Source organism: Cyprinus carpio, chromosome A6, assembly GCF_018340385.1.
Source record: "Cyprinus carpio isolate SPL01 chromosome A6, ASM1834038v1, whole genome shotgun sequence".
NCBI lineage: Eukaryota > Metazoa > Chordata > Actinopteri > Cypriniformes > Cyprinidae > Cyprinus > Cyprinus carpio.
Window position 1 is genome coordinate 6,623,470 of NC_056577.1, and position 17,431 is coordinate 6,640,900.

Below are 17,431 nucleotides of genomic sequence, written 5' to 3' on the forward strand. Positions count from 1 at the left end.
ACTTATTTTCTTTTTTTTTTTTTTGGAACACAGAAGATTATTTGCATAGCTTTTCATACAAAGACAGTTCATTATGATCTCTCAAGCTCACAAAAGGACTAATAACAACATTAAATATCAAAAAAATAGGTCTCATGCTATATTGCAAGTCTTAAGCCAACAGTTTAGGGCCAATAAGATTTTTTTATTATTATTTAAAAAATACTCATTAAACACTACAGTAAAGTAAATTAAAAAAAAAACATAAAATAATCAAATATTAAAAATAAAAAATGCATCACCGTTTCCACAAAAATATTTTACTGTTTTGATAATAATAAAAAAAAAGTATTGGAATGATTTCTGAAAGATCATGTGACTTTGAAGGCTGAAGTAATGATGCTGAAAATATATTAAAATAGTAAACAGTTATTTTAAATTGTAATAATATGTCACAATATTACTGGTTTCACTGCATTTTTGATCAAGTAAAGGCAGCTTTGTGTGAGGAAAAGAAATTTAAGACAAAATGTAAGTAGTAGCTGTTGTATGGCTTTTATGCTGCATTTTTGTCCTTTTTGGAGCTTGTCAGATGTGATCACTTTGAACTATTATTATATGGAAAAGAGCTGTGTGAAGATCCTACAAAATATCCTTTTGTGTTCCACAGAAAAAAAAAACAAACAAACAAAATAAGTTTAGAACAATGATGGTTATTCGTTTTTAGGTGAAGTATTCCTTTAAGATGACAGAAAGGGGAAGGAATAAAAGAGATAAATAGAGAGATCATGGCAACATGAATAAGTGGTTATTACCTGTCCCACAGCGTGGGAAGTTCCTCCTGGAGCTCATAATTGATCTCCTCAAATACCTTCTGAGCTCTGCCCAAATCTTCCTCGGCCTAATCACACACACAAACACACACGGTCATTAGGCTAAAGACACTATAATTTATGAAAATGCATATACAAAGAATTCCGCATTCAACTCTGCACGAATAGACTGTGGACGAATGGACCCTGTGATCTGATTCCTTTTTACTGGAATCTGTGGAAAGCATTTTAAACAAACATAAAACATTTCCTCACCCACATGTCATTTCATTAAATCGATCAAAAGTAAAAGTAAAGACAGCAAAATAAATGCTATTGTTTTAAACTTTCTATTCATCAAAGAATCCTGAAAATCACCGTTTCCACAAAAATATTAAGCAGAAAAACTGTTTTCAACATAAGCAATAATAAGAAATGTTTCTCAAGAAGCAAATCAGCATATTAGAAAGATTTCTGAAGGATCATGTGACACTAAAGACTGGTGTAATGATGATTCAGCATTGCATCACAGGAATAAATTTTAAAATATATTCAAATAGAAAATAGTTAATTCAAATTGTAATAATAGTTACTTAATTTTGAATAAATGCAGCCTTGGTGAGCATAAAAGACTAATTTCAAAAACATTAAAAAATCTTACTGACTTCAAACTTTGAACATTGTTCTTTTAAATAAACATGATTTTTATGTCATATGTCTTGAGGAACACAGATGCTACACAAGAAGCCACTCTGTGAGTGGGTGTGGACTGTGAGTAGATGGGTGGGGTTATGCAGATTAAGGGAGGGTTTACAAGCTGAGTGACAGTTGAGTCACCTGGCTTCTCGAGAGGTTAGTTTGAGCGATCTGATGTGCTGTGATTATTCCCTGAGCCCAGCCGGGAGCAGCCATCTCCACCAGAGCCAGAGGCTAGACATGCAGCAAAGACAGAGTGACACACCCAAAGAAGAGAGAACAGCGGCAAACACACTCAAGTGCTGTCGTTAGCTCACAAAATCTCATCAGGCAAGCTTGTGCAAACACACACATACACTCATTCAAACATATAAGCTGACTGCAATACATGAATTACTCATTCTTATAGCAATAAGTTGGTTAGTTAACAAGGTTTAAGGATAAAAAGCCAGACAGTACAGTATAAGCATACATTAACAAGCTGGAACGAGCATCCGGTACCTTGGAAATTTTGACCTCATCCTTTTTCTTGCTTTTCTGTATAGAGGCAAAATGATGTCTGGCACTGTCAAAATCTACCAGTTTCCTCTCACGTTTAGCGATGCGAGCCTGCAGAGGGAGTCAGAGTCACAAGTCCATCTAACACAGCAGTAACTAACTACTGTAAATAGACAATGGCCATAAATGGTTGTCAGGGTGTTGTTATAAGGCTGTGAGTGTTGCTAGGGGGGTTCTTGCTATGTGATGCACCTGCACGTCTTGATTATATTCTGGTGTCTAGATGTGGCCGGAAACCTTCTTCTGTATAAAGCCCTATTTGGCCACTAATTGTTTCTCATGGGGGCTAAACTCGGAGATGTGGATTCACACGGCAATTCAATTACCACACAACCTTGGTGTTTGTCAAAAACAGTAGGTCATTTAGCTGTTGAAATGCTTACATGTACTACTAGTTAAAGCAAAAACAAACCTTTATGTCTGGAAATTGAGCCAAATATGTGTCCATGGAAATGAGGGCATTGTCCACAAGATTCTGGTGGAAATCTTGCCACAGGAGGTCAGTGTCCTGTAAAGCAAATGTGATCAGACATGCACAGCAAGACACATATTCTCAGGCTGTCTCTCTCACACACGCTGACAAAACACATGATGACAAAAGCCTAAATATATGTGCACAGAACTATTCTAAATAGAGTTCACTGCAGTAGCATACTCTAGCATCACCAGCAATAGCTCTAGACTAGACCTGTGGTCTGGAGATGTCATCGGTCATGTTTACCTCCAGATTATTATCCATTTCTTTCTCTATCATCTCCTTTACTCACAGAGGGATGGGTGAGTGGAATCAAAGAAATGTAGAAAACAAAATCAATTTGCAGAATAATGAGAAAACAGAGATCAAAGCATCAGTGTGGACAGCAGCGATTTTTCACTTGCATACAGTCTTAAAGGGTGTTAGAAAAAATACACTCCCTTCCAGATGTTTTCTATTATATGAGATCTCATCTGCTGCCTTGCTCCTACCCTCCCTTTCTTTCCCCTAGGTTTTCTCCCTCCTCCCATCTATGTGCTCTCTCTCTCTTTTTCTATTCCTATATCTCTTTACCTCAATGTATACCCGCATGCGCAGTTGGATGCATAGGGTTCAATCGGTGAAGAATGGTGGGGGACCTTTGTGGGCCCAGGTTACCAGGTTTAGGTTGTCCTTTACTGAAAGTTGAAGAGTCCCCCTGCCAGCATTATTCTTATATGGCCAGGAGTTCCTGAACATATGTATAACTTATATAACTTGTTGTTTTGGCTCATACTCAACCCATATGTAATCTGTATCCTATTGGTTGAAAGGGCTGTACCACCCTCATTTTATCCTTATATATACCCTGTGTAAGACAATAAAGATTTGAAGTGAAGGTATACTCAGATTTTGTGTCTGTTGTGCCTTTTCTTCCCACGGCCGTGAACACTTCTGGAGGACTGAGAAAACTTTGGTGGAAACGAAGATAGGACGGGATCAATTTATTTGTATATTAATTAACAATTTGGGGGCTCGTCCGGGATTTCTCAACAGACAGGTAAGAAATAATTTAATCATTTCCTCCCTGTCTAAAAGAGAAATTGATGATACTCTCGTTTCAATATTTTGATTGAGCCATATTTGGCATTCAATCTGTTATCCTCACATTTCGTATGTGAGAAGAAGAGTGGATGTTTTGTTGAAAACTTTCATTACCTATTTCTAAAATTCGAAATAGATGCTTTGTGAAAGATTATCCATTTATTTGCCGGAGTGTTCTCAGTCCTTTTAAGTGTCTTTATGAATAATGCTGAATTGAAAGTTTTTTTTTGGCCAAAATATCAAAAAGTTAATATAAAACCGCGGACTTTGTTTTGTGTCTTGTTTGGGCATTCTCAGTATTGTGAAAAGTGCATTAAAAGAGAGGAGACATCTTTGATCTCAGATGGGGGAGACGATCTCGAGACCGCTTCCTGGCGAATTGCCAAGGGAGTGGATGTACAGAAACAATAAGGGATTTAATACTGAACCATATCTTAGTAACTTAGCTGGGTGGTCAGAGGGAAAAGTTCAATTGGATCCGTTTCCTCGTGAGGGGTCATTTAAAGATGAAGATATGAGAGCAGCTAAAGCAATGATAAAATCGGGTGGGGAGACCCAATTTGGGACTATGATTATATGAAACAATCTTATGATGTTTGGGAAAAAATGAAGCCTTATTGGGATAAAGGACCGGAAAAGGGTAAAATGAATGAGGTGAAAACCTTTTTCCAAAAACCTCTTGACAATCCTAGTGTGCCTCCCCCTCGATATGAAATTGCTGCGAAACCCTCTGAGTCAGCAAAAGCAACTCCTAATCGACTGTATCCGCAGTTGCCAAGTTCAACAGATGTTTTTCCTTTTGTGCAGCTTCCAGATGGTTACAAAATTACTCCTCTGTCTATGTCTGAGGCAATGGCAATTTCTAAGGAATTGCCTGATCCAAGTCGTTGTCCACACCAGTATGTGTCAATGCTGAAGCGTTTAACTGCGTACAGCCAGTTGACTGGGCGTGATTATCGCTTCATCCTGACTAAGACTTTGCCACCAGAGATTACAGAGGAAGAGTTGATTGATGAGATTGGGTTTTTGAGTCCAGACAATGATGCACCGCCGTTTCGCGGTGGGTCATTGAATGGTAATAAACCACTGGATCTGTCTCGACCAAAATCTGCTAGAACGCTAAAAATAGTAGAATCAGATGATGATGAGGATGGATGGGTGTGGGCTGATGCAGAGCAGCTCAAAGAATTTTTTAAACAATTAACTGCTTTTCTGGTAAAATTGTCTTCGACTAAACAAGATTTGTCACATGCTGCAAATACTAAACAGAAGGGTGGTGAGAATCCAGTTGCATTTTTCAATAGATTTAAACATGCTTGGACTGAAGAATCTGCTATTCCCTTGGATCAGCAATCTTCATTGTTTGTTAACACGTTTCTGAATAACATGCATAAAGAAACTGCACAGCTGGTACGTCTGACCACCCCAAACATTAATGACATTTCTGTGGATGCTTTGTCTCGTAGATTGCGTGAGCTCTCTGCCGCGGGGGCATTTGATGCCCCACGGGGAAAGACTCCTGCAATGATGCAACTTACTAATGTTGTAAAAGCGCACCCACAAGCAGCAGGGGGATCTAAAGTTTGCTTTTACTGCGGAAAGATTGGGCATTTTGCCAGAGTGTGCCGTAAAAAGGAGTTTGACAGAAAGAAGAAAAAAGGAGGGGTAGTTGGCTTCAAGCCACAAGTAACAGCTCCTCCTCCGCAGCAGCAGCAGCAGAAACAGAAACCAAACTACCCAACAACTTGGACTCCCCGTTAGGGGTGCCCACAGAGTTTAGAGCCCTCGTCCGATGCTTATAACATGATTTCTGTTACATATCCAAATGATTCGACTGTTTTGCCTTTTGTTGAACTAAAAGTTGATCATAAACCATATGTTTTTTTTAATCGATACAGGAGCGTCCCTGTCATCCTTAAGCAGTCGATTTTATGAGGGCTCTATAACAGGGAAAAACCATCAACTCTGTGGGAATTAGTGGTGTCCCTGTACGATGTGAAATCACACCAACTTTGCCGGTGACATCTAATGATGATTCCTCTCTGTTCAAAATGCATGCTTTTGCTGTTATACCTGATGCTCCATTTTGCCTTTTGGGAAGAGATTTGCTGCATAAAATTGGTGCCAGCATTGTTTTTGAAAATAATTCTCTGCAACTCATGTTTCCTGCCGTGTATTCTCTCTCTGTTGATACAGGATGTGCTTCGTATGAGAGTGAGACTGCTAGTGCAGCACTACCGGAACTGACTGATGTAGACCCTCGATTATGGGCGGAGCATAAGGATGATGCAGGCTTCATAGATGTCCCCCCTTATGTGGCTAATCTGCTCAAGGACACACCAGTCTATTGCAAACAATATCCTCTCTCAAAAGAAAAAGAGGATGGAATTCGGCCTGTTATTAAACAGTTATTGGCTCAAGGCATTCTGATACATACTCACTCACCCTATAATACTCCAATTAATCCAATAAAAAAGGCTAATGGCTCTTGGCGTTTAACACAAGATTTAAGGAAAATTAATGAATTGATTAAACCATTGGCTCCTATTGTACCTGATGTGCACACCATACTTAATTCTATTCCTGCCTCACATGCCTATTTCACGGTCATTGATATCTGCTCTGCATTTTTTCCTGTTCCTGTAGATCCTGTAACGCAGCCGCTGTTCGCTTTCACCTTTAACCACGACCAACTCACCTGGACAAGGTTACCCCAGGGGTTCAGTGATTCGCCGGCGGTTTTTTCTGCCCTCGTGCATGCGACCCTAATGGATGCAAAGCTCCCTCCTGATACCTGCCTGCTACAATATGCAGATGATATTTTGGTTACCGGTGCCTCTGAGGACTTGTGTACTGCTGCCTCCACTATTGTTTGCAACATTCTGGCAGAGGCTGGTTTTAAAGCATCCAAAGACAAAATACAATGGGTCAAGAGGAAGGTCGAGTACCTCGGACATAAACTGTCGCAGGGCACAGTGAGACTGTCTGCAGATCGCATAAAAGCCATTGCCACATACAAGCATCCCTCAACAAAGAAGCAAATGCAAAGCTTCCTGGGCTTGGTGAACTATTGCAGATCATGGGTGCCGAACTGTTCCATGTATGATAAAATCCTGAGAGCAGCCACTTTGCAGGACTCTGATGAAATTACATGGACAGCTGAGATGGATCAAGCATTCACATATTTGAAAACATCCCTGATCAGGCCACCAGCACTTGGACTGCCTGTGTACTCTCAAGAGTTTCATCTTTACGTGCACGAGGATGGGGGTACAGCCGCCGCAATCCTGGCCCAAGAACATGGGGGAAATTTTCGCCCCAGTGGCATATTTGTCCAAAACATTGGATTCAGTGGCAAAGGGGCTTCCGGCCTGTCTGCGTGCAGTGGCTGCTGCAGCGATCATGGTGCAAGATGCAGAGCGCATTGTTCTTTCACATCCTTTGGTGGTGCACACTAATCATCAGGTAGGGGTGATTATGCGAAATATTTCTACTCAACATATGACTGCACAACGTCGTTCAGGTTATGAAGCAATTTTATTGGCTACTGCAAATTTAACTTTGAAACCAACTTCTGTTGTTCATAGTCCTACCTTATGTTTACATAAGTTGTTAACACAGGGTGACTTCGAGGATGATGATCATGACTGCCTGGCCAGGATCCAAATTTCCACAGCCTGTAGGCCAGATGTTTCTACATCTGTCCTAGAGGAGGGGAATCATTGGTATGTAGATGGATCATGTTTTAAGCCAAATGACAATGAATACTTATGTGGCTATTCCATTGTTGAATTACCCGATCGTATTATTGAGGCCTACTCTCTGCCATACAAATCAGCACAGGTGGCAGAATTAATTGCATTAACAAGAGCTTGTCAATTGGCAAAAGGTCAGTGTATCAACATATATACTGACTCAAAGTACGCACATGGTATTGTGCATGACTTTGCTAAATTATGGAAAGAAAGAGATTTTAAGACATCAGAAGGAAAGCCAAGTTTCACACCACAGTGTTGTGGCTGGATTGATTCATGCAGCACAGTTACCATCTAAATTGTCTGTGATAAAGGTAGCTGGGCATGTGGCAGGAGAGTCTGAGGAGGCTAAAAGGAAACAGATTGGCAGATGAAGTGGCAAAATGGGCAGCAAAAGATGTGATACTAAGTCCATATGTAGAAAAAGCAGGCACGGAAGTGCCTATGATGTCTTTTGTATTAACTAATGATTTGGACATTAAGGTATTACAGGCAAATCCAACACCAGCTGATTTGAATCACTGGGTAGCAAATGAAGTAAAAACCAGATCAAACAGGTATTTTGAGAGATAAGCAGGGCAGGATTGCTCTGCCAGCATCCACAGTAGTTATGCTGTGTCGACATTACCATGGGGTTTCACATGTGTCGAAGGAAAAGGTAATCCAAAATCTGAATCAGTCCTATTGCATTGCGAACGTCAGAAAAAATGCGCTGTTGTTATTGGATTCCTGTTTGGGTGCGTGCGAAAACAAACAAACATAAAGCTGTCAAACATGATTCTCTTCCACATCCAGAACTGCCTTTTCAACATTTGCAAATTGACTTTACACATATGCCTCCTTGTGGAAATCATAAGTATTTGTTAGTAATAATTGATCGTTTCTCTAAGTGGCCAGAGGCATTTCCGTGTGGAAAAGAGAATGCACAGACAGTAGTGAAAATCCTTGCTAAGGAAATTATACCACGTTTTGGTATACCGACGGTTATAGAAAGCGATAATGGAACACCGTTCGCTTCAAAAGTGACACAGCTGCTAGCCAAAGAGCTAGATATTAATTGGCATTTCCACATACCCTACCATCCCCAATCAGCCGCCGTCGTAGAGAGGACTAATCAGACGATAAAAAATCGAATCACTAAGGCCTGTCTAGAAACAGGACGAAAATGGGTCGATGTGTTACCTGCTGTTTTAGCAGAAATGAGAATGTCCCCCTCAGCGAAAACAAAAATGTCTCCATTTGAAATAATCATGGGTAGACCTTTCCCAACCCCTTGGGTCAGAGGTCGTACAGGTAATCTTTCCACAGGTGACACGGAGGTGATCATCGCAGATTATGTGGATTGGTTGATTAAAACATTAAATAGCATAAATGGTGATGTGTCTCTCTCTCTCCCTCTTCCAGCAGACAACCCAACTCACTCTTTTGCTCCAGGCCAGCAGGTGCTGATAAAGTGTTTGAAGCCTCCAAAGCTAGGGGAGCCAAAGTACCTTGGACCAGCAACTGTCATAGCTGTGACAAGGACCGGGGTGCTGACTGATTTCCAGCCACAGTGGATTCATGCCAGTAGGCTAAAAGCGGCTCCGGCTACAGGAGGGGAACAACTGTGATCGTGTTGAGATCGAGGAAGTGGAGGAGAGTCGACGACGCGTGGAGGGACGAAGAATAGAAGAATACAGTCATCATTAAAAGAGAGTGATATGGCCATGTGTATAAAGCGAGAAATACGATTGGCCATAATGATAAGCCTGTTTACCTGTACGTACACTTTAATTGATACAGGTAATGAAACTTGGCTTGGACACGAAGATGCGCCCCATGGATATGCCACTAATATGTGGTGGCGGTTTGCCAACTATACTGCCAGAGCTGAAGGAAAAAAAAAAGGGACCTTGTTATGTATGTACAAAAATGCCACATAGTACTACAGGGCCACGTGTAATCATTGAAGCCCCATCACCAATAGAGTGGGAATGTCTTTCATTTATTAGTATAAGGGGATTGGTCTCCACCTTAAAGACGGTTGGGCGATGGCAGTGTAGACCGAATATAACTGTGTGGTTTATACCTCAGGTATTTGCAAGAGTGACAGTTGTAAATTCTATTCCAGATTCATTGTTTTGTGTAGAAAGAACAGAAGGAGAACAGAAATTAGGTGAAATTCCAGTGACTAAATGTAATCAAATTTATCAACATTGCCAAATGAAAAGTGTTACTTGCTGCAATTACTGTCTCTTGAATGGTGGAGAGGTAGATCTGGAACAATGTTCAAACCAAACTCCATTGCCGCTAACTACAGTGGTTAGCTATGGATGGAGCAATAACACCATAAGAAGAAAATGTGACTTTTTCTGTTCTTTTAGGGGAGATCCAAGGTGTCATATGTATGCTCCAAATCAACGAGGAACCAGAGCTTTAAGAGACTGGTATTGGCTTTGCGGACATTCAGTATATACTTCTCTCCCAGTGGACTGGAGTGGGAGATGTGCGTTAATAAGCTTAGAAGAACATTCTTTAATTGTGCGACTCCACCCCGCTCAAAATACAGAGGAACCACGAGTTAAGCGTTCTTTGGCTGATCGTAATAAAATCCTCGCAATAGCCAGAGATAACCCAGTGCCAAAAGAACATCGACTATGGACTGCCACTGAAAAGTTTTTTCAATCAATGTTTCCTGCCTTTGGAGTTTCGTCGTTACAGATCGAATCGGAGTATTTGAGATACGAGTTACTTATGTTTATAAATACTACTAAAGATACGCTTGAAGCTGTTAAGGAAGAACTAAGAGGGCTCCGATTGACCGCTCTACAAAATCGATTGGTGCTGGATCAAATTACCGCGTCGAAAGGAGGAGTCTGTGTAATAGTAGGAACTGCTTGTTGTACGTATATTCCAGAAAATGATGCAGATGGACATTTGATAGACGAAGGTTTAATGAATATGACTAGAATTGCTCAAGAGTTGCAGGCAAGGGAAACAGCAAATAATCAAAGTGATTTTTTGGGTTGGCTTACAGGATGGCAAAGAATGTTTGTAAGTGCCTTAATACCTATAGGGGTGATCTTGTTAATCCTTGCATTTATTGTATGTTGTATTATCCCATTTATCAGAATTCTGATTAATCGTGCTATGAATACTCTTGTATCTACACATTATGCCTTTGTGAGTAGACCTGTTAAGGGACACATAGGTTGAAATACATGAAGAACAAATATACTCTTTACATTTATAATACTATTATGAAGGAGATGATTAAGTAATGAAGTATGGAAGAGAGTGTACCTTTGTTGTTTATTTCATAAATAAAAGCAGGCAACTGTTAGAAAAAATACAGTCCCTTCCAGATGTTTTTCTATTATATGAGATCTCATCTGCTGCCTTGCTCCTACCCTCCCTTTCTTTCCCCTAGGTTTTCTCCCTCCTCCCATCTATGTGCTCTCTCTCTCTTTTCTATTCCTATATCTCTTTACCTCAATGTATACCCGCATGCGCAGTTGATGCATAGGGTTCAATCGGTGAAGAATGGTGGGGGACCTTTGTGGGCCCAGGTTACCAGGTTTAGGTTGTCCTTTACTGAAAGTTGAAGAGTCCCCCTGCCAGCATTATTCCTTATATGGCCAGGAGTTCCTGAACATATGTATAACTTATATAACTTGTTGTTTTGGCTCATACTCAACCCATATGTAATCTGTATCCTATTGGTTGAAAGGGCTGTACCACCCTCATTTTATCCTTATATATACCCTGTGTAAGACAATAAAGATTTGAAGTGAAGGTATACTCAGATTTTGTGTCTGTTGTGCCTTTTCTTCCCACGGCCGTGAACACTTCTGGAGGACTGAGAAAACTTTGGTGGAAACGAGATAGGACGGGATCAGTTTATTTGTATATTAATTAACAAAGGGATAGTTCAAATTCTGTCATGAATTACTCACCCTCATGTCGTTCCAAACCCGTAAGACATTCATTCTACTTCTGAACACAAATTAAGATAATTTTATGAAGCTACGAGATTACTTATTGTGAAATTGTTGAATAAAGTCATTATTGTGGTTTTCTTTGCACACAGAAAGTATTCTCGTAGCTTAATAAAATTAAGGTTGAACCACTGATGTCACATGGACCATTTTAACGATGTCCTGACTACCTTTCTGGGCCTTGAACATGGTAGTTGCGCTGCTGTCTATGCAGGGTCAGAAAGCTCTTGGATTTCATCAAAAATATCTTAATTTGTGTTCCGAAGATGAAACAAGGTCTAATGGGTTTGGAACGACATGAGGGTGAGTAATTAATGACAGAATTTTAATTTTTGCGTGAACTGTCCCTTTAAGGTAATAGTTCACCCAAAAATGAAAATTTGCTGAAAATTGACTCACCCTCAGGCCATTCAAGATGTCATTTAGCATTACATCACATGCTCTCCAAAGGATCCTCTGCAGTGAATGGGTGCCGTCAGAATGAGAGTCAAAACAACTGATAAAAACATCAAAATAATCCACACTTTGTGTTGTTTTTATCAGATGTTTGGACTCTCATTCTGAAGAAAGAAACTAATCTATATCTCAGATGGCCTGAGGGTGAGTACATACAGTACTTAGCTAATTTTCCTTTTTGGGATTTAGAATTAAAGAATACACTTCTGTTTGTGGTCGGTAAGATTTTTAAAAATGTTTTTAAAATCTCTTATGTTTACCAAGGCTAATTTATCTGATCAAAAATACAGTAAAAACAGCAAAATTGTGTATTATTATAGTAATTTAAAATAACTGTTTTATATTTTAATATATTTAATAATGTAATTTATTCTTGTGATGCAAAGCTGAATTTTCAGCATCATTACTCCAGTCTTCAGTGCAACATGATCCTTCAGAAATCATTCTAATATGCTGATTTGGTGCTCAATAAATGTTATTTTATTATAAGCCATGTTGAAAACATTAGTGCTGCCTGATAGATTTGTGGAAACAGCGATGATTCTTTTCATGAACATTGTAAATTTCTTTACTGTCACTTTTGATCTATTAAATGTGTAAAAAAAATTTCTTAAAAAAAATAAATAATATAATTCTGGCCCCAGACCTTTGAATGTTAGTGTATTTTCAAATACTGGCAGGTTTTGGTATCTTAGAACATCTGTAAAAAGTATGAGACGTGATTAAACTGAATCTAGTCTCCTCTGATCATTAACATTTTCCTCTTGTTTGGCATTTGGGTCGTGACATTACTGAGATCTCTTCTAAAACTCTACAAGAGACACATTTGAGATTACTGCGGCTCTTTTTTCAGGAGGCACATGTAAGAATCACTTAAGGAGAAACAACTGACATATTAAAGAGATTTTCCTTTCCTATGAGATTTTTCACATTGAAATCACTAATGTCACACAATCCAGACAGAGTATTTTGCTCTGCCAGTGACATCCTTACACACCTCTGCGATGGAGTCCACCTCCTCTTTGCCAAACCACTCGGGGTCGTACATTTCTGCCAGGCAGTCATGCAGACGCTTCGAACACTCGTGCATGGCTGCGGAAACAAGAAAACGGGTCAGCTAGGAGACAGACATTGAGACAGATGATGGCAAATGCTCGATTACTCAACCCAACACGCATGCATACTATTTCTCTTTGTGCCTTTCAGAGAAGTGAGAACGGCTGTGGGCACATGGGGAGGAAGCTGAGGGGAAGGTGTTCTGCATTAGGGCAGCACTCTTACAGTCTGCTGTAAAAGGAAGAAGGCTGTTTGCTTACTTTGCATTTCTTTAATGTACTACCACTCACCGATGGTTAAGGTGGTAGTTCATCCATAAATTAAAAGTCACAAAGATTTGGAATATAGTTTATGGACTGCTTTTATGGTGCTTTTTGTAATTTTTGGAGCTTAGCAGATCTAGTCCCCATTCACTTTTAATGTAAAAAAAAAAAAAACTGCACCAACATTTTGTCAAACATTTATGTTCCAAGGGGAAAAAAACTTGGGGAGAGTAAGGGATGACAGAATGAGGGTGAGTAAATAATGACAGTGTTTAATTTTTTGGTGAACTATCCCTTTAAGAGGAAACCAATATGGCTGAAAACACTTTCCACATGTTTACAACCTATGAAGAATTTGTGACCCCCTTATCTCTGTTACACAAGGAGGCAGTAGAGCTATAAATGCAGGACTGAGTATGATCAATCAAAATCATCTTTTGCTTTCCTGTATTTTATCTGAGAGAAGGCTGCATTTGAATACAAAAGAGCATAATAGCATGATACTTTTGCCTCATGACCATACTGAGCAGATGTTTTTTAATGTTTCTGGAAATGACTGTGTTTGCATTTTCTTTAAAAAAAACTAGATTAGCTTTCAGCTTGCTTTAAATGATTTCATATCCCACTGAAAAGGCATTGAAAGCATAGTTCACCCCACCCCCACCAAAAAAAAGAAAATACTGTCATCATTTACTCACCTTCAAGTCGTGTAAGAAAAATGTTATGTGACTTTCTTTCTTCTATGGAACATATATATATATATATATATATATATATATATATATATGTATATATATATATATATATATATATATATATATATATATATATATATATATATATATATATATATATTGAATAATGTCACAGTGTTTTTGTTCACACAATGAAAGTCAATGGTTACCAAAACCGTTTGGTTACAAAAATATATTCTTTTGGGTTCCACAGTAGAAAGAAAGTCATATAGATTTGGAACAACATGAGTGTGAGAATTTTTTTTTTTTTGGTGAACTATGGTGAACGATATGTCCAATGGTGTGGACTCTAATATAGTTATCTTTATAGTTTTTGTTCTCGGCCCATTAGAGTCTTACTTTTGACTGCCGCCAAATATGCCTTGAAGTCTTTCTGCAGTTTGCTGCCATCAATCTGCGGATAGAGATCAGAGAGAGAAATATCTATCACTAGATTTTTAAGAACTGTGAAAAGGGTCAGAGGTCAAATGACAAGTCAAGCAGTATATTACCGGATGGGGGTGTCAGAGAGGGTGAAGTTTTAAGGCTCTTACCAGCTGCTTGTTGAATTTGGCCACTTCCTCCTCAAAAGCTGTGTCTTTCGTTTCATCCGCCTTTCCCAACTTCTGCAACACCTATCAGAGAGCAACGCAAAACAGCCAACATCATACATACTCTAACATACAAACACATACTGCTACAAAACACCTGCATAACTGCTGTGCAAGCCAGCCTTTGGGTTTGTGGGGACTAAGGCAAGAATTTGAAAATATCATAACCTAAAAACATCAAATAACAAGTGGTTTTTCTTTGTAAACAAAAAACAAACATTCACCTTGAATTAATGTAAAGAAACAACAAATGAAGAACTATGCATAAAGGGGAGTATAATAGCCTATAATAGCCCCTCAAATCAATTAATTAACACTGAACTTAACACACTGTACCTGGTTAGAACTAAGTGCAAACCATACACAGCCTACACTCAACATGTCCTATACAGATGCGACATGACAAAGTTACAAGCAAAGAAAGTTATCCATACCAGATTTATCTGAATTTCTGTCAAGCTAATCAGCTTGTTTATAGTGATTCACAATTTTTTAATGCCTTTTTCATTTTGAACTAATGAAAAACGCAATCTTAAGAGTGTAGATGTGTATGTGTGTGTTAAAAACGTGGCAAGAAATAGGGTCTTAGATCACCGGCCACCACAAATGCTGCTTTCAGTATCGGTTCCATGTTCCTCTTCCCCATGAAGAACGCTGACATACAGTAACTGTTCATAAAAAATGAAACTTATTCAAGGAGGCTTATGACGAGTTCTCATGAGCGTGTCTAGCCACACACACATACAAACACCTGCCAAAAGTTCAAAGCACAATGTCCTTTTATTCCATAGGAGGTTTCCATTATACAAGATAAATTTCCGAGCAGATTTAATTATGCACATTTCCTTTAGTTCAGTTTGCCCTACTTCCTGTCCAACATGTATGAGGTAGTGCTCGAATCTGGTTCTATTTATTCAGAGGTCATTTCCTTTTCCTTCTGCTCCCCCATATCACTTCTCACAGCATATTAAACATGCCATGCCTTTTGCGACAGAGATACTGGTTTCCTTCAGCCTGACACAGGCAACAGGATAGCATATCCTGTGAAGTCCCTTTCATAATGTCAAAAGGATTCAAGATGAAAGGATGAAGTTTACAGGATGGTGCATCCCTGAATGGTCTCACATTTTGTCCATGTTAAAATACTTTTTAAAGGGGTCATATGATGCGATTTCAATTTTTCCTTTCTCTTTGGAGTGTTACAAGCTCTTGGTGCATGAAGAAGATCTGTAAAGTTGCAAAGACTAAAGTCTCAAATCCAAAGAGATATTTTTATCAAAGTTAAGACTCTGCCACACCCCCCTAAAACAGCTCATTCAAACACACCCCACATGTCTACATCACTATGTGGAAATATTTGCGTAATGCCACCCAAATGTTCACGCAAAGAAAGAAGGCGTGGTTTCAGTAACCGCAGTTAGTGTTGAAGCAGCCATGTCAGGGAGATGCTGTGTGTTTCTAGGCGAAAGCAAAAGCACTCTATTTAGCCTTCCGAAAGTAGATGCATTTATGAATCTTTAAGATAACTTACAACAGAACAGCAACGCATTTTATGGACGACCGTTTCGTGAACTTAGGAGAGGAGATAATTCTGACTTTGCTACAACAATCTGGCACTTCTGAATCAGCTACTGTAAGTATGTTTTGTTATTAGTTTAAGTATTTGCTATTGACTGTTCAAATGCGGACTTTTGCGTGTCGTGTGTGTGTGAGAGAGAGAGAGAGAGAGAGAGAGAGAGAGAGAGAGAGAGAGAGAGAGAGAGAGAGAGAGAGAGAGAGGTCATTGGTTGTTTGCTCTCCACCAGTGATCACACAGTGGAGTCAGCTGTTTAAACCGTCTGGGCTTGTGTACTGCAAACACATTCGAGCTTCATCACTGTGTCTGTCACTCGACTCTGTTCCCCTTTCGGGCTTGAACTGATGGTAAAACTAAGGAGATCATTACATTTATGCAGAAGCTTTTATCCAAAGCAACTTACAGTGCATTCAGGCTATACATTTTTTTACCAGTATGTGTGTTCCCTGGGAATGGAACCCACAACCTTTTGCACTGCTAACGCAATGCTCTACCACTGAGCCACAGGAACACAGGAATAACATGTATTTTGAAAGATGAAGCTTGCGATTATGGAAAGGGGCATTACATTTCCGATGAGTGCTTGCGGTGTTCGGCCAATCACAATGCACTGGGTCAGTTGGCCAATCAGAGCAGACTGCTCTTGTTAGAAGGACGGACTTTGTAAAAAACAAAGCTTTTGAGAGAGGTGGGGCATAGAGGACCTACAATAATGTACAGTTTTTGAAAAATACTTTTAAAATAATTTGATTTTGAAACAAAAAAAAAAAGTTTTTTGAACATTAAAGCATGTCAACATATTCTGTTACTCCAAGTACACAAAATAATGATCTTAAAAAAAGCATCATATGACCCCTTTAACAAGTTTGGGGTGGGACTGTTTGGCTGACCAATGGAAAACAGAGCGCTCACTTCTCTACAAATAAAAAGTACCCAGAGTGAAAAAAGGCTACACATAACAGGAAACTTTGTGCATTCTGTTCATTTTTGTAATAAATTTCAGATATAACTAAATAGAAAAATACAGTAAGTTCCAGAGAAGTTCCTGGTCTAGTAGAGCAAAGGAATTCAATAAAGCTTGAGGGGAAATCACAGTAACCCTTTAATCTCCCGCTGGCAGTGTCAGCTGTGCTCTTCTTGAAGAATGTATGAATGTGTATTACTGTACAGTGAATGTTTGAAAGCTGATCCTGAATGCATTGCAGCAGGACCCCTCCCTCGAGCCCCCCAACATCTTAAAATACAGAGGGCCTGGATCTGTGTCATGATGACCTGTGCTCCCTGTGCAGTAGAGCAGAGCTGGGATGAAGGCATTCTCTCTGACTCAGAGGTCTTCCAGGAACACTGGATATGACTGTTCATCCACTGTCAGGCACTGAGCTAGTGGTCGAACGACATAG

The 17,431-nt window shown here is 39.4% G+C and overlaps 1 protein-coding gene across 9 annotated transcripts in view; it reads right to left on the reverse strand.

The window, feature by feature from the left end:
• The window catches only part of LOC109097218 (myc box-dependent-interacting protein 1-like), a 31,500-nt gene that overhangs the window by 8,359 nt on the left and 5,710 nt on the right, over positions 1–17,431 (reverse strand). For 5 of the 9 annotated variants that reach the window (XM_042757694.1, XM_042757693.1, XM_042757692.1 and 2 more), the window contains exons 2-9: positions 14,399–14,479; positions 14,205–14,259; positions 12,789–12,883; positions 2,767–2,802; positions 2,458–2,553; positions 1,989–2,096; positions 1,629–1,721; positions 795–880 (exon numbers count right to left, since the gene is read on the reverse strand). In XM_042757694.1, the coding sequence (XP_042613628.1) occupies positions 795–880; positions 1,629–1,721; positions 1,989–2,096; positions 2,458–2,553; positions 2,767–2,802; positions 12,789–12,883; positions 14,205–14,259; positions 14,399–14,479 (650 nt within the window). The remainder of the gene's footprint in view (positions 1–794; positions 881–1,628; positions 1,722–1,988; positions 2,097–2,457; positions 2,554–2,766; positions 2,803–12,788; positions 12,884–14,204; positions 14,260–14,398; positions 14,480–17,431) is intronic. The other 4 variants (XM_042757698.1, XM_042757701.1, XM_042757695.1 and 1 more) reach the window with 3 other exon arrangements.